Source organism: Trematomus bernacchii, unplaced genomic scaffold (genome assembly GCF_902827165.1).
Source record: "Trematomus bernacchii unplaced genomic scaffold, fTreBer1.1, whole genome shotgun sequence".
NCBI lineage: Eukaryota > Metazoa > Chordata > Actinopteri > Perciformes > Nototheniidae > Trematomus > Trematomus bernacchii.
Genome location: NW_022987648.1, coordinates 11855874 through 11879412, shown reverse-complemented (window position 1 = coordinate 11879412; position 23539 = coordinate 11855874). Strand labels below are relative to the sequence as shown.

Genomic DNA, 23539 nt, shown 5'->3' with positions numbered 1-23539 from the left:
TGCCACTTCCTTACAGAGCCCCTCCTCCAACACACACGAACGTGCACATGACCAATGAGGGCACGAGATAAGTTTGTGCACAGATGGAAGGCTGACAGGCAGGTAGGCCATCCAGTTATTTTAGCCGGGCCGGCTAAAATGATTGGTCAAGCTTTTTACAATACTACGGCTTCCACAGATGACATTTTGTTATGTATTTTTTGTCAAAGCACTTAAGATATTCATTGCTATCGGGATGTTAACAGCATTCCATGGAATATAACAAAAACTGTATCTCGAGCCGGTTTCTCAAACTTACCTACCCCACCTTTAATGTGTCAATTATTGAACTTTAGAGGTGCCTACAGTAAGTGACTTAGTTACATTCTGACACTGTTCTGCTTCCCCCTGTTTCAAATCTTTATGCTAAGCTACATGTAGGCTAACCAATTGCTATCTCTTGAGAAAAAAGTAAATATGCGTATTGTAATGAAATTCTGCATATTTCCCATGACTGACAAAAAAGTTTCAAAGTTTTGTCATGACGAAGTCAAACAGTGGAAAAGAAAATGTGTTGAAACTGATTTTCTACAGGATACCAAACATTCTAAATTGAACTTTAAATAATGTGGAACACCATCCACTAAAAAGTTTATGGCTAAATGTCAATTGGATTTTCTTTACTTAAAACATAGTGCCTCTATTTCTTTCGGAGGTTAAGGGGTCAAACTCCAAGAAACACTATTGATCCAATGCAGCATTAACATTCATGCTGACGACTTTAAAATGCAGTGCCTGTCAGTGAAGTATACGCCAGAAGGCTAAAGGCTGGAACGCTCGCACATGGGTATAGAATTACAATAGATGATTAGGACATTTTCTGGTCCAATTATCATCATGTTCTGTAGTCCATTTTTGTGAGCTGGTTCAGTATGAATATGTCTTATTTTGTTTTCCTCTGTTTATTTCTTTCTGTGCTTGCTTGCTTTTTTCATTACTGTACTTTTGGGTGTGATTTAAGGAAAATGACCCTTAGCCATAATAAAAGGGAAGGAGGGAGAAAGTACAGGGTCTCTGAAATGTGGCTAGCTTTGAAAGGTCAGTGTGTGTTTGTGTGTGTGTTTGTCAGTAGCAATGCCTGACTTAAGGCAGCATTACATTTGAATTCCAAATAAATATACTTTTCTCCATTCGTTCACTGTATATAACACACTATTTCTACTTTCCTCTACCTTTTTACGTTCCCTCTTTCGGACCTGTGACCTGTTCAAAGACCAATTGAAAATTCAATTTGCACTCACTGACTCTCAATCAGTCCCAGAGTCCCTGAGTTTGAGCAGCGTCACATTCTCATATGTAATTTATTTTCACAAGGAACACACAACAGTAATATCTCACACACTGAGGTCGTGTGGCATCTATTTTGACAAAAATAAATAGACAAATGGATTTGGATAGGGAGACTATGAAAAGAATGGTTCTTATAAATATGTGTTTGGGCTATCTGAGCTGTGGCTTTGTTGAACAGTGTATCAAGTTGAATATACATTACCCTCACCCCAAATATATTCACATTTTCTATCAATATTTTCACTTTCTCAGCAGCTCTTTTAATACTTTCTCTCCCTTTTGGTATCTTTTGTGTATTTTTTCCACCATTAGCATTTATTTTCCTTATTTTCTTTCGCTTCATATCTCAGTTTCCCTCTGTTCTCTGTCTGTGTGGGTCAGACTTTCTCTCACAGTGGGGAATAGAAAAATAACATCATAATCTCAAATCTGCCATGGCACACTTGGGATTGCACACATTATATGATGCCATACTTGGGCGTGCACAAGAAGAACATGTAAATGGGAGTTGATCAAGAGAAGACAGATTGATTTTCAATTTTAACAGCTTTTTACAAACATTAAAATGTAAAGCTAAATACTATACTACTAGAATTAGATCTTGAAACCTTTGACAGAGAGAAGGTAGTGACTGAAACTTATCCCAGGAAACTCTAGGGGGAGCACTTACCACAACTCATAGAATCCCACTGTATGGTTGTTCCTAATCTTGAGAAATATTTAAAGTTTAATGTCTTAACATTGGATTGTACAGTTCATTTATTTCTGTTGATGAAACTAAGCCTTTACTAAGGCTGTCATTTATTTTAGGGAAATGTCTTGAGAATTGCAGCTTTAATGCCGTAATGTGTAAGATGCTGAGGCAAAGTTACTTGAATGTTTAACTTGTGTTTTTTAGGAAAAGTGTTTGTGTACTGGTGCTTGAAGCAGAGGCAAGCGTTCCTGTCATTGTTGCATGACTTGCTTTTTTATTGTACTATTGTACTGTTGATCTTTAGCAATGCACATCCATACTTGAAAGGAAGCGTCCCATTTGCATACAGGAAGCACACAATGAACAATTCTTTGCAACTGTTGCCTTTACCAAGACAGCTTAAGTTTGCACACTTACAGTAGGTGGATAGCTAGAAGTGCATAATACATATTATTCTCCAGCTTAAGGGGCATCAACACATTGCAATCTGTATAAAATTCTTTGAACCTCTTGGGAATTAATCCAAAGCGAGAGTCTGTGTCAATCTCCACTATTATTCGCGATGACAATGTTAGGATGAATAAAGCAGGCCAAGACATTTCCAATGAGATGGCATGTTTAACATAACAAAAGGATGTTTTTCCCTGCATCGTATTCTGTTTTTCTGAAAAACCCTGATTTCATTCAGGCAGTCAGTCAGTCTGCTATCATCTCTTTTTTTGCATTGCCTTTTGTAAGCCCCCATAAGCCCCCATCTTTCCTTATACCCTTCACAACATTCTTTCATTCGGTCTATCTCTCTGTATTTCTTGTTATATTTCCTCATCATGTTCTGTATTCTCTCATTCCTCTCTGAGGATTTGCCCAGGACATAAAAAGCTTGTATATTTAATTATTTATTTATTTGTTTCTCATTTGCATGAGGGCAGAGGGGGTGATAGTGTGCAAGTGGGCTGGATAAGAGAGGTCAAAGTATAAGTATGATGTAGTTATGGGTTTGCAATTAATGAATTTACATACAGTAATGGGGAATGTTTGGCAGGCAGAATGCTGCACCCAGAAGGGAAAAAAGTCTGACCTCAGACAAATGGACTGATCATAGAGGCAGAGGGAGACAGAGAAAGAGAGACTGACCTCGGAGAAAAACAGAACGATCTCCCACTTAATTTCACAGACACTCATTTACAGACGTTTTCATAAGAGAGGGAGAGAGAGGGAGCGGAGGGAAAGAGATTAAATTGCTTCATGCATTGATAATATCTTATATTTTGTATTAGAGGGAGACGGGACGGAGCCAAAGAAAGAGAGAGAAGGAGAGAGATCGACAGGCTGACCAATCTCTGGGCGATCTCCTTAATTTCACAGACGCTCATTTACAGGCGTTTTCATAGAAGAGAGGGAGATTAAATTGCTTCATGCATTGAAAATGTCATATTTTTTGTAAAAGAGGGAAGGAGATAGAGGGCGTGAACCCGTTGGTCTTTTGGTCTGCAATTCCACTGAATCCAATTCAGAGTTAGACTGCTGCCCATTCCATCGCTCTATTCATCACATTCTTATGGCTCTGAAAAGGCAAATACGACTGAATGTATTGATTTAAAGGACCAGGCGGGTGATATTCAACATTTTTCGTATCATCAACAGAAGAACAAAAGCATCAATGGATTTAATCTAATGTTGCAGGTGTAGCCTGATAGATTTGTTCTCCTTGCCATAGAGCTCCACTTTTAACTATTAAAATCACATCAATGACCAGAACATTGCACTGGCTGACAAGCCTCTTCATTTTGATGAAAATGGACGCATTTTTACACAATATATCGTCCTGCTTTCATGAATACATATAATCCACCAATGTGTAGTATTCCATTTCTGAAAATAGTCTCCAATAGGTGTACTACTTACTGTTGTTTGAGTAGCGTTTGCTTAAGAGACAGTACATATTTCTCAAAGGAAAATACTGAGTCTATTGAAAAAGAAATAACCTACATATTTCTTAAAGATTATCACTTTCACCTTAGGTCATATTAAATTGAGAGTCATATACATTCGTTTTTTTTATTGAATACAAAATAAATAAAAGCGTAATCATAATGTCACAGGTAAGGTGGGACTTAAATTGCTGACATTTATTCAAAACAATATGCAATTGCACATTTAGTTTTCTATTTCAGTGCTTTTCTTTTCCCATAGCTTTAAATACATATCTGTTTGCATATGCACAAACAAATCTCCATAAACATGTCTTAAAGACCATTTTAATTCTATCCTGAAGCACTTTACTATTGATTGTGGTGTAAAATGTATATTTCTTGGAGTACATTACATAAAAACTGAAATAAAGATCACTTCCCAGGGTGTATGTTCCCAGTTGAGTCACAGACTGCCTTGATGTATTGCAACTTGGTACTGTGACATCAGTGGCGAATGGAGAGATCACAGCCCAGTAACATCACAAAACACACACACACACGCACACACCTCCCGGTCAACACAACAAATAGGAGCTGTCGGAATAATTCCCTGCTTGTTATACACACATAATTAGTTTTCAAAGTAGCTTTCCGCGAAATATAGTATCAATTACTTCCCCTCTCTCGCTATCCTCCTTGGAGACAGGTGAATCCTTTGCGCCCACATTTTCTGACGTGACAGTGTGTTAATTGAGCTATTAGCCAGAGGTGTGTGTGTGTGTGTGTGTGTGTGTGTGTGTGTGTGTGTGTGTGTGTGTGTGTGTGTGTGTGTGTGTGTGTGTGTGTGTGTGTGTGTGTGTGTGTGTGTGTGTGTGTGTGTGTGTGTGTGTGTCCCACACAATATTTATATATACAGTCTATGGTCCCACACAAGGGGTATACATTAATCTGAGGTAAATGTAGAACCCATTGTTTTTTCTTTTATTCTGAATGTCCTGATCTTGACTATACTAGTATGCTTGTCTTGTATATTTCTGTCTTATTTCCAAAAATATCATCGAAATGTTGGCAATGTTCACGGGAAATCTTACTCATAGACATTTGTTTCCCTGTAATGTAAGCAAAAGTAACGTTGTTTTGTTTTCTTAGGTTTCGAGTCACCATTGGCGCTGCTCCTTACACAAGAGTTATGTTTTCTCAAATTCTCTGAGGTGTTCACGCCAAAGACATTTTTATTCTCTCTCATTTTCTGTTTCTTTTGCAGCATTTTTCTGTTCCGTGATGAAACTTTAGTCATTGTTTGACTTTCCCTAAGTGAGCCATTTGTGCATGTTTGTTTTTTGTCCATACAACCTCTCCTTCCATATACCAAGTTTAGAGCCAGTAGTCTGGTGGATTACAAGGTCACCCTCCTAAATTCAGCTCTAGTCTATCATTTTGACAGTCTTTTGTTGTGGATGTTGTTGTTTGGCAATCTGGCCCTAAAATTGCTTTTTTTTTTATCATAATACAAAAGGCTCTAAGGAGGCCTGAAGTATGTACACCATTTGAAATTGGCATAGACATTTTTTTCTAAGACATGTGGACAAATTTGGGGCACAAAATGTAAAACTGTTCCCTAAATCTGTCTGTCATTTAAAATGGAAAAAATCCTGAAACGCTTTGAATGATAATTTATATAAACAGAGACCATTTTAATTTAGTAACATTGACTTCCATGGCCTGCAATCACTTAATTTGTATTTACTCTGTAATCATACGCTTAAATCACTCATTGCAGTTGCAATGTATCGTCTGTCAATGTTTATAGACTATCAAACCCAAACAGTGGAAAATGTTCAGAATTGGTAAATAATTAGACTTCGCTTAGTATTTTCCCATTTAATCGTCCATCTACGTATGTATCTATCCATCCATCCATCCATCCATCTCATCCATCCATCCATCCATCCATCCATCCATCCATCCATCCATCCCTCCATCCATCCATCCCTTCCACCATCCATCCATCCATCCATCCATCCATCCATCCATCCATCCATCCATCCATCCAGCCCTTCATCCGTCCATCCATCCATCCAGCCCTTTCTCCATCCATCCAGCCATCCCTTCCACCATCCATCCCTTCCTCCATCCATCCATCCATCCATCCATCCATCCATCCATCCATCCATCCATCCATCCATCCATCCCTCCATCCATCCCTTCCACCATCCATCCATCCATCCATCCATTCATCCATCCATCCATCCATCCATCCATCCATCCAGCCCTTCATCCGTCCATCCCTTTCTCCATCCATCCAGCCATCCCTTCCACCAGCCATCCCTTCCTCCTTCCATCCATCCGTCCATCCATCCATCCATCTTAGCCTTATTCAATCATTCCCTTCCTCCATCCATCTTTAATTCCAAGATCCCCAGTTGAGCTATAAATGGTTTATACTCTTCCCTGGATAGAAGCATGGCAACTACACATGTGACACATTGAAGATCTCTGCACGGACAAGTGATGATCAACGGCTTTGTTATGACTTGTGTGTGTGTGTGTGTGTGTGTGTGTGTGTGTGTGTGTGTGTGTGTGTGTGTGTGTGTGTGTGTGTGTGTGTGTGTGTGTGTGTGTGTGTGTGTGTGTGTGTGTGTGTGTGTGTGTGTGTGTGTGGGGGGGTGTGGGTGTGTGTGTGTGTTAAAACATGCAGTGCTATTGACAGCCTGCTATTCTCCTACAGTGCAGTGGGATATGGGCTGTGACCATTGGTATATGTGTGTACGGGCGACCGAGGATTTAAGGGAGTGGACTGATCGAAATCTCCTACTGACAAGTCCTCCTATCGATCTGTCTGTATCTGAGGGCGAACACGTGCCCCCCCCCCCGACACACTCACATGCAAGACCAGTCTGCAGGGTGTAGGACAAATCTTTCAGTGACATATAACATGTTGAGCACCGGGGTATAGCATTCTATCTCGGCTGGATTTATTTTTTTAATCTAATTTATTGATGAGATTTAGAGATTTGGAATGCAACACAGAGCAGGCTAAGTAATGTGAGCAGACAAAAGAATAATGAAGAATCAGAAAGAACAAATACAATAAATAAGTAAAAGAATATTGAAAACATTAACATTGAAATAGGACACTTTGATACTCTTTCGTTACAGCACACATTTGTCATTGAAAACTAACACACACGAAAAAAAGGAAAACATAGATGCTGGTCGCCCCGTCACAACCATAGACAGAAACACAAGTCGCATTGTATATAAAAATATAATACGAAGGTTCATTTAAAGGGGACCTATCATGCAAAATGCACTTTTGTACGTCTTTTATACATGAATATGTGTCCCCGGTGTTCCAGGGAACTCACCAAGTGTCAGAAAACACAACCCTCTCTATTTTCCTCCATACCCAAATCTCTAAAAAAGGGGCTGCAACGTATCTGATAAAAACTGATCCAGATTTGAACACTTCACTGACATCACAGAAGTGGCGCTACGGCTATTGGGCCAACTCTCCACCTATCAGGGGAATGTGGGGTTGGGCCACGGCCGGTCATTGCCGCTCGAAAGCGCTGGAGACGCTGTAGTACATATGCCAGGCCTGTAAGTGGCGCTGTAGTCTGCCACAAAAGTAGCGAAGAAGACTTCCCGCCCATAGTTACCATGGTTACCCTTCTGTTTATTCTCCGCTGTGGCTTTTTTTCTCCCTCCCCGAGGCAAGCGTTTGCTCCCGCTGCTTTAATTCAATGCAATCCCTCCCCGTCGAGGCAAGCACTGTAATTCTCTCCGGTTAGTCCACCAGCAGATGACAAACACCCACCTCTCCGCCTCTTCCAAGGAACGAGGGGACCGTGCAGCAGAGTTTCAGTTTCAGTTTCTTTCGCCGGTCAAGATGTCCGTTAAAGTTGAAATCTTCCGGACAAAATTAGAAAAGTGCCGGTCAAAGGTCTTCTTTGTTATTTATTGAGCTTTAAAACAAATGAATAACGACTCTATAGGCCTATAATAATATAATAAAACACGGAGGACGGAGATCTTTTTTTCTCCCCCTCTTGACTTGATCAGGGGCCTCATTTATAAAGGGATATACGCTCAAAAAATGGCGTACGCCAGTTTTTACGCAATGTTTGCGATTTATAAAATACTAACTTGACAGGAAAATGTGCGGTCCTCCACGCAAACTCTAACCCATGCGTACACACTAAGCACACAAACGGGAGAGACGAGAAACTGCGACACCGTTGGCAATAAATAAATAAATACGGATATGTTATTTAAAACCACCTCGAATATGTTGTGTTTTTCTCATAAATGATGCGGTAAGCAGGAGGACAGAATTACATCTAAACTGACGCCGTTTTGCATTTCTATAGGTTGTAAATACGAGCATGGTTTTATATACTATCACGTTTAATCGTGTTTTATGCCGTTTGCCAAGACTTGATAAGTCGCTCGTAAAACACAGGAGGTATGGAAACTAAGAACACCATATGTGGTAAATTGTACAGCTAATATAACACAACACATTAGTTGTATTTCCTTTAACTGGTGGATTATGGATATATAGTTGCTGATTGACAGCTGGAACACAAACCACCAAATACAACAAAATAATTCAGATCCAGTCGTCATGACTCCACTCCGGGGGATTCCCCGGTCATTTCTTACAGTTTCTCATCAAGGGGATGTCTCCTGTCCCCGGGACAAACACACTGCCTGAGGAAGGTTATGTGTATTTCTTTTGTCATTAACTTTTTTCGGACCACTTATTTATTTATTTTGGTGACGATCCGACCTCCATGCTGCTACTCTGGTTCAAACTGCATCCACCAAACAATATGATTTATCTCGACCTCCCCAAAATAACCAAAATCTGACACGGTGTGAGATGTCTTTTTTAGCTGTTCTGTCGTAATTTCCTGCGATCTTCTTCATGCAGTCAGTCAAAATGAATGAATGAATTGGCGTTTCTTTGACTATTTATAGGCAAATATGGGCGTTACAAGTCGATTGTGATTTATAAAGGGAAACAGGCGTAGGAAGTGCCATACGCACTTCCCTCGCCGGTACACAATGTTTTGTGAATCGGAAAATGTCGGAACATTTCTGTACCTATTTTTTTGCTTTGTACTACGTAAGCAACCTTCCCACGTCAATCCTACGCAAGGCGTTATAAATGAGGCCCCAGAGCACGGCTCCCCTCTCCTGCAGGGGGGCGTGGTCAGATGCAGCTCACAGAATCAGCCCCGTAGACAGCAAACAGCACATTGAGCGAAATGAGGCATGGCTAAAATGCATGATCTGTTTGGTATTTTGAAGACAGAAACTTATAAATATACCTTATATAGGTATGGCCCTACAATATATAATTTAAATATAGCATGATAGGTCCACTTTAAGCAGTTAGACATAATCATACAGTATGTCAACCAACCCATATGCAAAAATTATCCCCTTGTTGTATTACATTTGTCAAGAAAACTATTTATAGTACACCTACTTTTTCCACTTTAACAAAGTAGAAATGCCTTTGATACATGAAGCATGGAGCTAACAGTTATCCCTAAATTGCCAAGATGTAGATAAATATAACGTTTCAAAATGACACCCATTTTCCATCTGTAAAGAACAAAGGTTGGTATACTCTACAAGAACCACATGAACATTTTGTTCAGCTCTTCCTATACTTAACCCCTTTTCCTTGTGAGCATGGAACCCACAGAAAGTATGTTTGGCCTTGACATCTATTATGTTAATACAAGGCTTTGAATTGTTCTTACCGAATTGTTTTAATATTTATTCTGTAGAGGTTCGGTTACTCTCTAAGAATGTTATAGTTGACTCTATATCGACATGATATCTGGACATTTGTGTGTTGTTCAATATCCAATAAACATACTTGAAAAAATAGAGTCAATAAAGATGGTGATGTGTGAATGTGAACATGTGATACAGTATATGATAAGTCAGAGGAACTAAATAGGTTAGGGTTCTTTAATCAAGGTATTTTCATCGAAGTTCTACAGACCACTAGCAACCCAGTGAGCACACCCTTAGTGCCTACAGTATTGCACGTGTTCAGTATCTTCTCAATAAAATACAATTATGTAAACGTCCTAATCCTAGTGTTAAGGTTATCAGTTTCCTTTTTTCTAAATCTGTCTGTTGTTACTTCCTGTCTTTGTGTGTTTTCCCACCTGTTTAGATTGTCCTAATTAGTTTCCCTTGTTCCCCATTATACCTGCATCCACATGACCTCTCCACCTGCACTGTACTGTATCCCCTCATTAGTTCAGCTTCTAAAGTCCTGGTTTTCTGATTAGAAACTGTTGGATTCTTAGTTGTTATATGCACAGGGAAGTGCTGTTCTGTTTTGCCTTGTCTTGACCCAACCAAGCCTGAATTAAAGGTATTTGGTGTTAAAAGTTCCTGTCTCCTGCTTTTTGGTCCACCGTACTCTGCTTTCTGTGACAGTAAATATAGTACTTTACCTTTTAATATGCTGACCCCCAGGAAGGGAGTATATACATCAACATTATTTCCATGGAATGATAGTTGGGGCATGAGGTATTATTGTGTATGTGGCCCCCTGGCGTCCTTTGATGTGCCTCCCCCCCCCCCTTCTTAATTCTGAATGCCTTGTGATGCCCAGGGTGATTTTAAAAGCATGATCGATTATACATGTGAAAAATAAAGGTACATTATATTCCGAGATATTTCAGGTGATGGAGCGACTTTTGGAGGGACAAAGGAATATGTGTCCATGTAATTGAGTGCTTTCATGTGCAATATGAGCTGTACTGTATGTGCACCCTGTGTATTTCCATTCAAGCATCTTATAATACTCTGCTCTCCCCCACTGCAGCCTTTAATTTTCCTTTTTTTTTAAAAGCAGAACGTGTTCTACTACACATATTGATTTGTTTGCCAGGGTCTGGATGCATCTGGCCCAACAGCAGGGGAGCATTCACATCCTAGCATGTTCTCCACAGTCCATAATGGAGGAGGCATGACACAGAGCACTGCTGAGGTTAGGAATTTACCATATGGGGTAAAGAGGGGGATGAGCAACCATATGGATCGAGGTTTGAATACAAGTGTGTCTACAGTATATGAGGAATTGTTTTTTAGCAGTTAGTTTCAATGGTTTTGAAAGATGCAGACAAATGATGTGATCCTACCATAAAGGATGTAATACCAAACATATATACATTTGGAGGTCTTTTTGCCATGCTGATGCTTTGTTTTCCTAGGGTTAGCTTCTGGATTTGTTAATTACATTTTTTAATGTTTTGTTTTAGTTGGCAAGGTTGAGTTGTTATAATTCACACAAGGTTAAAATTACCTTATTTTAAAAGGATCACTCACCACTATACAGTTTAAAGATGTGGTTGACCTCACACTTATTAGTTTAGTCTGAGTACGTTTTTATTGTGAATGACTAAATATTTAAACATTGCCATGTACCCTATATAAAATCTGCAGCACCATACAATAAGAAGACAATAAGATGAGTTCTGAATACTTTAGCTTGCTTCAGTTCTTACTCCTTTGCAGTGAATGCAATAATATGAAAACTCATGTCCTAAATGATTATCAAGTGTAATTCTTACTTTCAAACTTTCACCAAAATAAAGGAGGGGAAAAAATGCATGCATCCACAATGTTCCTCCTCCCCTGGGGTTCATTAGAAGCAATGGAATTCAGTGACCCAGAAACTAAACCTAGCCCAAATCAATTAGCAGACATACAGATGCATATTTGAGCTGCTAATTACAAAGCCAAACTCCACCTCAAAGGAGGGGTTTCCCCTTTGAAGATGAATCAAACTGTGAAAAACTCAAATGTTTTGTAAATATTTTTGTTGGCTTTTCAACATTAAAATGCTGAGCTGGCATCAACCAGAAGAAGATTTTCATGGGATTTGATTAGGTAACGACACCAATTTCACTGTCTGCTGTATGAATGTGGATCCCGTTAATATTATGACTGTGCAACAACAATGGTTATACGCAGGGGTGCACACAACTTTCTCAGTGAGGTACTCAGATGAGTACCTGGAGTCAGTGTTTGGTACTCCAACTTCTGGCGATTGTCAACAGGGGGGGGGGGAGTACAGCGCTTCGCGATTGTCAACGGGGGGGGTGGGGGGTAGTACAGCGCTTCGCGATTGTCAACGGGGGGGGGGGGGGGGGGGGGGTGGTAGTGGAGTGCAGAGCTTCATGACTGCGGAGCGTGTGAACGTTGTGATCAGCTGTTTTAGCGCAGGGCTGCTGTACAGACCGACGTTAACAGCAGCCCTGTCTGTGCACACGGAGACCGACTCTGTCGTCCGGTGATCTAACCGCCTTCTGGAAAAGCTTCACAAGTACGTCGGTACGCAAATGCGCTTTGTGACACAAGTGACGGTACGCATTTCAGATTGTTGCCGCGCATGCGTACCTGCGTACCAGTTATGTGCACCCCTGGTTATACGGTATACCCTAAGGCCTAAAGTATGTTGTATTTGTTGCTAAGTGCGTGCTAACTCTAGGTTTTACAAGGGTTAAAAACTGTAGAAACATGGCTGTGCAACATGGCCAACTCCGTAGATATGAAGGGGTTATCCTAAGTTAACGATACACTAAACTATTCTTAGTTTCAGGTGATTATTATTAATAAAAACATAGTTCTAGTAGTTAGCTTAAAGTTTTGTTTCTATTTTTTACAAGCGATTAATAGTTTATTAATTTTTTTTTACAAGAATAGGAAAAAAACAACATTCAAAGAAACAAAAAAAGAACATTTAAAACAAAGAGAAGGCCCAGGTGTTGCTAATAACCCTATTTCAGGCTCTGTTTTGTTCATGTGTCCCAGATGGCATGAACAATACCAGGACCCTGAAAATAAAGAACCTCAATTAAATTCAGCTATAATTATTTATTCATGTTGAATATGATTTATTTTCTGTAAGAAAAAATGATTATTTGTCAAAAGTAGTGTTTTCATTTTTGACATTTCAATATGCTGATTTTGATAATTATGGCTGTCCTTTGACTTTAAAGTTCCATGAATAAATACAATTTTTCTTAAACAATGGATCAAATGGTTAATTTATAGTTTGAGAGGTGTCAATTTCAGTGACAAATCCACAGAGAATTAGAACCCAACTCTGCTGATCTTTTCAGCTCTACAAAGTATTTCAAGCATTTTAGACCTGAACTGAGATTTAAGAAAATGTAATATAACAATATCAAGGTGGCCACAAACATGATTCAGAATAAATAGTAATGAATGTTAATGTTGTTTTGTCTACCACCAGAACTTATTAAGATTATAAAAGTCATTTGTGTTGTTGTTTTAAGCTTATTTCACTGCCCCTAGTGGCCAAACAAGTAATCAATGCAGCTTTAACTATTTTGAGTGCATAATGCTATGTTAAATAGCAGTATGCGGTTTAACATAGCATGAATTAATGTAATGAAGTATTTATGCAGCACAATACTGCTTTAAAATTTTTTTTCAGTATGTTTCCACCACTACAACAGTTACAGATACCTGCTTGTCTCACGGAGATATACCGCAGGTCCTCCTTCCTGCAGTGGTTAGACTGTAACCACCACAGCCCCTGGTAACACAACACAGAATGTTGAGATATTGTGCAATAAAACCTCCATGTGCAATATAGACACTTTTCCTAAATATGTGCTATAATCACCTTTATGTGAAAGACCTACATTGTAATGAATGTCCCAAAAAGATTTTGTTTTAATAATGTCTCAACACCTTACATTACATGTCACTAAGTTCTGAAGTTGCTGCTCATCATTTTTAGCCATATATGTGTACTTACATACTTATGTGTCTTTAATTTCATTATAGTATAACTAATGTGTGATTTTCTTCTATATATTAATATATTAGCTTATTCTGTATTATTGCATGATGCCTTTTTTTTTTTACCTGCTAAGCCACTTTTGCTTTTATGCCACTTTTGCTGTAGAAATGTATTGTAATTGGAAATGTACATTGTTATTTGGGAGTAATAAAGGATTTTTGATTCTGATTATTTACAGTTAAACAAAATAACAAAGAGAAACTTCAATCACTCTTCAATCGCTAGTCTAGTTGATTTTCTGCCCACCAGGTCTCACATCGCAGTCTTTTTTTATTATTATTATTTTCTTATTAATGTATTATATAAATTGACTCAGCAATTATTATTATTATATATTTGTTCCTTTAATTCCTTTAGTTCATTTTAAAGGAAACATGTTGTTCTTGTTTCTGTTCAGGTTGTTTATGAACATAGCAGTACGTTTCTGAATAGATGTTGCAACTGTACAGAGCTTTGACAATACCTACTGTATGTCATTATGGTCATACTGAAAGCTATTTTGAATTGAATTGACTGCACTTTTGTTTTCCTGCACACCATAACTTGCTGTAACTTTTGCTGAGAATGTGTATACTACATCAATTGTGTATACCTCTCTGAACTTTTATCCTCGCAATAACTGGAGTACTTCCCCTTTAAGAAAGTGACAGCAACAAGCGGTGGAGAAGCTGGTCAGGAACTGGCCAGGAGCGGACGGCAGTGAAGGAATCTCCAAACTTTTCCAACACACAGTTCCATAGTCTGTGTTACTCTTTAACTTCTCCTACGACTTGTCATCGTAAGTGAAAATAACGGGTTCGTTGCCGTACTTTGTGTGTCGGTGATGAAGTGAATGCCACTCACCGCATGGAAGAAGGAAAGTAGCGAGTGAAAAAACTTCTGGAGTGATGCCCGAGCGACTGCATCCCTCCCTCCAAAGTTCAGCTAAGGTGGCTAACATTAGCTAGCGCAGGACTCGACTCGCTGATATAAAAGTTAATAGGATAAGATAAACGTTTGTATTTACGCCAAAACACCTAGTAACACAATGACTAATGTATTGGCAAAGCGTCGTGAGGATAGTTAATGCTTGAGGCAAACTGAACCGCTTTCATCCTTGGCTTGTTATCTTAGCCCGGACCAGGTTACACTATCAAGCTAATCATTTTTTTTTAGCAAAGTAGAGCTAGCTGGTAGACTGCTAGCCTCTGTGAAGTGAAGTTAACGTGAGGTAAAACTCTGAGAACTTTTCTCGTTTATCTCCAACATGAAAACACTGCTGTATTGTTTTAACTTTTCTGGAAACTGAAAGTTAATACATGGACCAATGGTAGTACCACTTGAGGACATGTAAATAGATGATAACTCAAATGACTACAGCATGAGAAAGTAATGTAAAAGCCCGGATGTACCTACGCATGTCATTATTACTACATTGAGTTGTGGAAGTCAGTGGAAATGTCATGGACAGACTGTTATTAGAAAATAGCTTTACTGACTCTGGACCACTTTGAGACGTTCTTCAACCATCCCTGCCACTTTATTAAGACTTTCTGAAGGACATACTGCGGTTTGGAGCCTTCCTGCATAGTTATCACCTTTATTCATCACCCACATCCCGAGGGTCTGCATCTTGGATGAAGAGGAGAGTGCTATGATGAAGGTGACTGTGACATTTGGGCAGACAGGTGTGGTGGTGCCCTGCAAGGAGGGGTGGACTGTGAGGGACCTCATCCAGCAAGCCACGCAGAGATACAGAAAACTCCTTGAACAGGTACCATTTAAATAATTTAAAAAATAATTAACCTATCAGTATAACACTTGGCCTATGTTGTGACATATACATGTTTATATTGTTATAGCTGCTCCAAAGGCAACAGTATTTATTATCATTTCAAACAAAAAATGATTTGGATAATGCACCAACATCAGTAAAAAAAGATTTCGAGGGATATGCATATTGGATGATTGAAAATTGCTATATTCTAAAATATATTTTTATTTGAGTAAATGCCTACATTAGAAAATAAAAGATGTATCCAGCAAGTAGTGGGTATTACTTGAGATTTTTTTGCTACTAGATAATTAGTACCAAAAAGTGTACAGTTATTGCGAGTCAAATAGTACTTTGCTTTATAACTAACGTTCTACTGAAACATCGGCAGTTACATCTCAACATGTACTTACCTTTTGCTACACCTTACAAGGCAGTTTTTTATTTATTTAATGTAGAGTTTTGGCAATCAGTTTCATTTTCATTGAAACAAAATAGGTAATTTCCAAGAACACGAATAGAAGCATGAACAAATGTGGTTTTAAGTCTATTTGACCTTCGAGCCACCATTTGGCTACATTATTCATTGTTAGAAATACTTTCCTAAAAAAATAGTACAATTTTTATGAACTCCTGAAAGACTGATAAAAAAGGCGAGATTACTTTTTATGAAACAGCGCTTTCATAATATCTGAGGTTTTCCCCCAAGTCATAAAAGAATAATCGAATGCTCTGTCATTTTTATATCATAAAAAGGGTCATATGATTATCACACCTCAAAGTCTTGGGAAATTAGACAAAGCCATGGAGGTCCAGTTCTCCATAATTGCTGTATAAAAGATTAAAAGCATATCTGATGTGAATTGTGATGGTCCAGACAGGAGCAGGCATGAGTCGTTTCCACTTCTCCAGTGTAACATGTAAATGAGACTCTCTTGTGGTTCCTTTATGACTGCTGTTGATTCCCCGCGCTGCTCCTGGGGCAGAAACCTCATGACCTCCATCAGACGACCAAATCTTCTCAGTGACTCTCTCCATATTGGCTCCATTATTCAAAGAGCACACCAGTCATATATATAGATGGCCTCGGTTGGGATTGAAGGGGAGAAGCTGTGTTTGTGTTTTTGCTAGACAGACACAGCCTTCAGAGAACTCTTTTCTTTTCAACCTCTTCTTTTTTTTGCTCTCCACACTTTTGCCTTTTAATCTGCTTTGATCTACCCATATATCAGCCCTCCAAACTCCTTGTTTTTAACCCCTCTATATAATTTATCATCATTTTATGCTCACAAGTACATCACCTCTTCACTTTCTACATAGCCAGAACTCTCGCTTCCCTTTCATTTGATCCCTTCTTCCTCTTTAAACACTTCCTTATTCACCTCCTGTTCTGCTTTATGAGATGGCTCTGTTCCTCCTAGAAGTATAGATTAATAGTTTAAATTAGGGCTGCGTAAATAATTGTAATTGTTTCAAAATTGCAATAGACTAGTGCAGTATCCAAATAGCAGTACAGTATGTGCAACATTTGTTGATTTCTTTTTTTAAAAATACCATTCTGATTCAAATGTTTGTGTTCTGCAGAGAAGTCCCGACTTGCAGAAAGTATTGTACAGACTTCAAACTAACGTATAGTATATATCATGTAACGGTAATGTATGTAAGCTCTAAGTGTGGGTGTTTCCATAAGAAGCTGTTGATTGACATCTGAGGGCCTGCTTTATCAAGGCGGACATTTTGCTATGTTGTAGGAAAAGCACAAGTGGTACTGATAACATTGAAAAACAACTGCATTCCATAAAGGTGAGCTAGTTCCAGGCTCCTGGTAGTGTGCAAACGGGGTTAATGGCATTGGTCGGTGGCACATTTGATCATTGTCTGCTCTGAAAATGTAAATGTTTTAATGAATACACAATTCCAAACAAAAACCAGAAGATATATAATGATTTCTTAGCAAAAAGTTATTTTAAATTGTAGTCTTACTTCAAAAATAAAACGTTAATGCTTGGCATAATAAAAGTGTCAGATCAATAAAATGTAATGCCCGCCATGTTACCGTGCAGTTTACATTCTAACTCTCACACTAGCGCAGCAACATTTGAGGTTATCGATGTTCACTGAGAGCGAAGTGAGTGCTCCAGGTGTGTTCTCCTGCAGCAGCGGTTTGTGTAATGATGCACCTCCCTGCTCTATCGATTAGCTCTCAGGGTGTTTAAATGCCTTGCTTCCTGTTTGTGTGATTGAAAAGCCTTGTTAAACACATGCACGCTGTGTGTGTTTTGGCTCTTCTTCCTTATCTTCTTCCTCTGTTTTCTTCCTCTCTCCCACACCTCTGTCAGCACTTCAGTCTCCCCTCCTCTGACTGTTGACATTCCCCTTTGTAACTTCTGTTTTGACTTGTCCTTCCGCCCTCTTTCTACCCTCTTTTTGATAGCTAGTCCTTCTTTCTCCTTTTTACTAATAAGTTGTTTGATATTTTAGGTATTCTATTTGATTTTTCACACCTGCTTTTGCCTCCTCATCAACTTCTTTCTCCTCCTTTGTTTCTGGAATAGATTTACGTATCACCTTAATTGCTCCCTCTCGTCTCTTCTTCTCTTATGTGTTTGTTTCTGTTTTTTTCCTCAGTCTCTTCCCATCATTCCGTCATTTCCCTGTAACCCTAATCTGTTGTAGCCGTGTAATTATGGCTGTTAATGTGTTCCAGGATTAGAAAGCAGGGATGTGTGTGTGTAGAGCTGTCCACTCCCTAATCCCCAACCCCCCAGTGCTAGGCAAATCATGTTTTTAAATGTTCACAAAGGCACATTTCTCTCTGACTCTCTACCTCTCCCCCTCATCCCTATCTGCTTCATCCTGCCCAGAAAGTATGCTGCTTGTATTCAAAACATTATTTTAATCTTATGTGTCCCTGCGCGCATCCACTGTATCTAACTCAGTGGTTCCCAAACTTTTTGTGCCCAAGGCACACCAAAGGACAAGTAAAAATCTCAAGGCACACCTATTGTGCAAAATAGCCCTTATAACACGTGTTATCACTCATATCATGTAAAATATCTGTAAATGTGCATAATTATTTACTAATGCCAAATACAATGTGACAAAGACAACTATATTACTCATGAAATATTTATTAACGAAATATTTCAGAAATTAATTTGAAACTTTATCAAATTAGGCTTCATCAAAGCAGCACACTCATTTAAACCAGACAGGTCACAAAATAAAAAATTGTGGAGGATCAGGCTTTGGTGGTCAGCTCCCATCTCGGCGCACAGCTGGGAGAAGAGGCGAGATTTCAGGGGCCTTGATTTGATGTAATTCACCATCTGCACAGCCTGATTCAGCACCTCAGTCAACTCCGGGGGCATGGTTTTGGCAACTAATGCCTCTCTATGCAAAATGCAGTGGTTTGTCACGATATGTGGGTTTTGTGCTCTCACCTTAGCAATAAATCCTTTCACTCTCCCCGTCATGCTTGCCGCGCATCTGTGCAAAGACTGACGCACTATTTCAGGTCAGATTTATGTATTTCTCTTTTAAATAGTTATTAGTTACCCTGAATATTTCTTCTCCCGTAGTATGGCTTTCCATTTCTTTGCAAAAGAAAAACGTCTCTTTGATAGAGTCAGCATCAACATATCTGACGTTTGCCAGAAGTTGGGCAGCCCCACTTATGTCAGTAGATTCGTCTATTTGTAGGGAAAATCTGCCGCTCGCCTGCAATGCCATAAGACAGGTAACTTTCATGATACTGTCTGCTGACAGTTTTTTTCCTCTTTTCTTTCGGTGGTGGGTTGTCGGCAGTCTGCACTGATGGTTGGTGGTTTGCTCCGCACAAGAAAGCGCTCCATTTTCCCTCTTGCGTGTTTCTCTGTTTTAATGTTGTCCTTCAGCCTTCGATGTGTCACGGTCTTATAATTCCCACCTGCAACTGCGTTAACAGCGAAATATGGGGTTCTGTGAGGATTTTTTTTGAAAGAATTGTTTTTAGGTATAGAGTTTGCCTCTGTATTATGAAATGAGTGCATACAAAGTACTGATATAGTAAATTAAAAAATAATTATTTTTGTGTAGTTGTATATTGCAATAATAACGTATGGTTGTCACAAAATCCCACGGCACACCCGGACTTGCCTCACGGCACACCAGTGTGCCGCGGCACACCGTTTGGGAACCACTGATCTAACTGACACTGGCAGTCCTATTTATCGGCTGCTTTGTTTGGAGTTCCCACAGCGATGCTTAAGAAGAGCTAACACTTTGAATAGTTGTTAAAGCTACGTTTCAGTGAGGGAGTTCTTGAGGTTTAGTCTTAAGTTGAGCTTCAGTGAGGAGTTTTAATTCTTTTGTTTTTAGATTCACATTGATTGCAGCCCAATAATAAGAATGTATCTGCCCTTTGTGTTACCAGGAACAAAAGGAGGATTCAAATGGGTCCTTTTATACTCATTCAGGTTCATATTTGTAATTTGGGTTAGGGTTAGGTTTTACATTCTTTAAAGGTGGGGTATGTAATTTATTTCAGAAACAGAAACGATCTCGTGCCCTCATTGGTCATGTGCACGTTTGTGTGTGTTGGAGGAGGGGCTCTGTAAGGAAGTCTGAAGGAAGAGGCAGATTTTTTCCGGTTGTGTATTTTCAAATTCTAGCGCACTCGAGCTGGTTCCTCCAAAATTACATACCCCACCTTTAATGTTCAAAAAGTGCTTAATTGTATTATTGGTTTGATTTGAGCCTTTGCAGGCCATTTACATGCATACAAACATATATATCACACTAGAGGGAAGGGAAAACCCCTAAAAAGCACAATAGGGCTCTCTAAGGCTTCGCTTTATTAAATTCTGTATAAAACGTTCAGTTTTCGTTTATCTACTTTGAACATAAACATATTTATTCATGCTACGCTGAAGAAGTGGATCACACTAGAGAACATGAATGAAAACCAAAGGAATACAACCCAGCAGAGCACTATGGAAAAAGCTTAATGAAAGAAATGCATATGGCCAATAATAATCTACTGATTTTCATCTTTATATTTGGCTTCAATGCGTCCACTCACACTGTATGTTACACCCCTGTGATTAGCATGTCAGGCTAAAGGTCTGAGGTGTTCTGCTAAAGTGGGAAGTGTCCTCCCTCATCAGTCAGTAGTCACTCCGCAAGTGTGTCATTATTTGGTTAATTTACTTCTCAATCCTCAGAGTACTTGGGGCACCGTGATCTGTGATTATTTGTTATAATACCGCAAAGCAAAAACAGCTGGCTGACAGCTATAATATAGAGCTATCACCCTTGATGGATGAACATGGAGGCTAAGCTGAAATTGTGGCGGGGAAAAGGAGAACGAAAGAAGGTTTTAAAGAAGATAGAACATGAAAAAATAAAACACAAGGTCCTTGTAGAGAGGAAATTAATAAACCGTTGAAGAAATCCGAGATGATGAATGTAAAAAGGAAGATAGCTGGCACAGCAGGGCGAAGAGGAAGTGTGGCCGGGGAACAGGGAGGGGGGGGAGCAGAGGTGGTTTTTCAGGGGGAGTTGTCAGGAAGTTATTAGCTTGTTGACAGACTTCCTAATTACCTTGGGCCAAACAAAAGCGTGCAGCATGCTTATGGATTTATGTTGTCTCAGGTTCAATCCAGCTGTATTCTATATAACATCAAACTGGATCACATCAACATGAGTAACCTTTGTTAAATCTATTTGCAATACATGTATATTGTTAGATTGTATTTATATTTTACACAATTTGCTCAATCTTTTAGCGTATGCTGATTGTACGCATGTGTTTGCTTCTTGTGTCTATAGACTGTAAGAAGGATGTATATGAAAGGGTTCCTGCCTATGTGGGTGTGTGCTGTAGTTTCATTAGCCAGGGCAGGAATGCTGATGAGGCGTGGCAAAAACATGCTGATAAAATCGTAAAACATCCTGGACCGATGCCAGAGCTCAGGCAATTATATCTGAGAGAGAGGAAGGGGCAGGGAGGAGACGCGTGCCACTGTCTCAGACAAACTGCAGGAATGTGTTCATCCAACATGACAACTATTCTGCTCTACTCTAATCTATTCAGTTTTCTTCTCCAAATGAGGTAGTGTGTAAGGACACACATGCTTTTCCAAATTAGCCTGTCAAGCTTGCAATTGATAGATCATTAATACATAGAATGAATAAATGCAGATTATCCGGGTTGGTTGATTTTACATGCAATATTTATGATTAAAAGATGGCTGTTCAACAGACAGAAATGTAAAGTTAACTAGTTCACATTTCTGAATTCTGATAGGGAGTTAAAGAAATGTCATGATAAACCTACCGTAGTCTACGTTTGAGAGAAACTCCTTGTGCACAGCTTTAATGTGGAATGCTGAAATGTTAACATGGTTACTAATGGTTACCATGGCATTTCCACCAGCAATTCCCTTGCTTTGCTTTTTACAGAAGACAAGCTTTGTTTACGCGGGGTCAAAAGATGGGTTGAAAGACAATTTCACTCCGAAAGTGTTTTTTTCTGCCGAGGTAGGTGCTACATCAGAACTCACTGCCTCTACTAAATAATATTTTGTAGCTATAATACTTCAAAATACTCAAAAAGCTGCCATGCTTGACCATTTTGCAACAATTTCAGTCGCCTCATTTTTTCAGTTCTGGATCTTATTATAGGACATTTATTTTCATTTCCATTACATTTGAGGTAAAAAGCCCCATCTCGACCCATTAGAGCTAGATTGGTGCCAAAAGTTTTGATCATTTGAAAAAAGCAATTAAACAAATGTTTTTCTTTCTTAATATATTCAAAATAAAAACTATAGTTTGAAAGGTTTTTTTACGTTCTAATTTAATTTAAATTAATTTCTGTATTTCTATTTATGAACCATATATATTTTGATATTTGAGGCCTTATTTTTTTGTTTTTTCTGTTAAAAATCTGTGCAGAAAATATAAAATCTACACCTGGAATAAAATAAGGCATCAATTGAATATTAAACAATAAATATATATTTTAAAAATAATTACAGAACTGAATCCAAATAATTATTTAACCCTAAAAGAACATATTTCTAGTTTAATACAATATTGTATTTTTTGAGAGTTCAAGATCATAACTTAAACATTCAGTTTAAAAATATATATTATATAAAAAATAAAATATTGGCCCAGATTTAGCTCCATACAGATGCTTTTCACATTTTGTGAAGAAAATATAGGCTCAAGAATTCGACTAAAGTTACCCGTTTTGCAGTGTTTCTAATTCCACTTCTCCTTACTGCCTCCAGTTTGGACAGCAGTATGCATACCAAACTCTTGTGTCAACTAACGGACTAGAAAGGCTTACTGTTCACAGATAAAGAACAAGGGGGAGAGGTGGGGGTTAAGCACACACCTGACAACACTGAATAATATGTTAACTCTGGTGGGAATGTACCACCCAATAATCAGTCCTTGATCACGTCCAGAGAGTAAAATTCCCTAAAATGGCCCAAGATTATCTGTACTAGTATCAGGCAAAGCAGTGTATTAAGTGCTAATCCCCCTGATTTACAGATAATATCAGCGTGTTTACATCTCTTATCTCGAGTCTTACAGTAGCTAAGTGTCCCTCTCGGCTTTTAAGCTGCCACACTTGAAGGCACAGGGTTTCTGCAGTTCACAGAATAAATGTGAGACATTATACGTGCACTCTGCCTGAATATCAGATTAGATCACTGTGCTCTTATCTCTCTACCTCCCCATCTCCTGTCATCTTGGCTGTATGACTTGCTTCCTTTAGTAAAGGATTAAAGGGGAGTGTTGACCTAAAAACAACAGAAGGTCTCAGGAAAAAGGAGGCTGTTGAATGTAAGTTTGCCAAAACGTTGTATTTCTAAAACATAAAACATATTTCTTCTCTTGACTTACTTCAGCAGCAGTTTGATTTTTTTTAATAAACCAAATGAGGCACCCTGTAGGTTGTATCTGCCGCTAACAAA

The 23539-nt window shown here is 38.8% G+C and overlaps 1 protein-coding gene across 4 annotated transcripts in view; it reads left to right on the top strand.

Annotated features, from left to right (window-relative positions):
* The first annotated feature begins 14480 nt into the window (after positions 1 to 14480).
* The window catches only part of pard3bb (par-3 family cell polarity regulator beta b), a 236063-nt gene continuing 227004 nt past the window's right edge, over positions 14481 to 23539 (top strand). For all 4 annotated transcript variants that reach the window (XM_034134298.1, XM_034134299.1, XM_034134297.1 and 1 more), the window contains exon 1: positions 14481 to 15566. In XM_034134298.1, the coding sequence (XP_033990189.1) occupies positions 15447 to 15566 (120 nt within the window). In that variant the 5' untranslated portion in view covers positions 14481 to 15446. The remainder of the gene's footprint in view (positions 15567 to 23539) is intronic.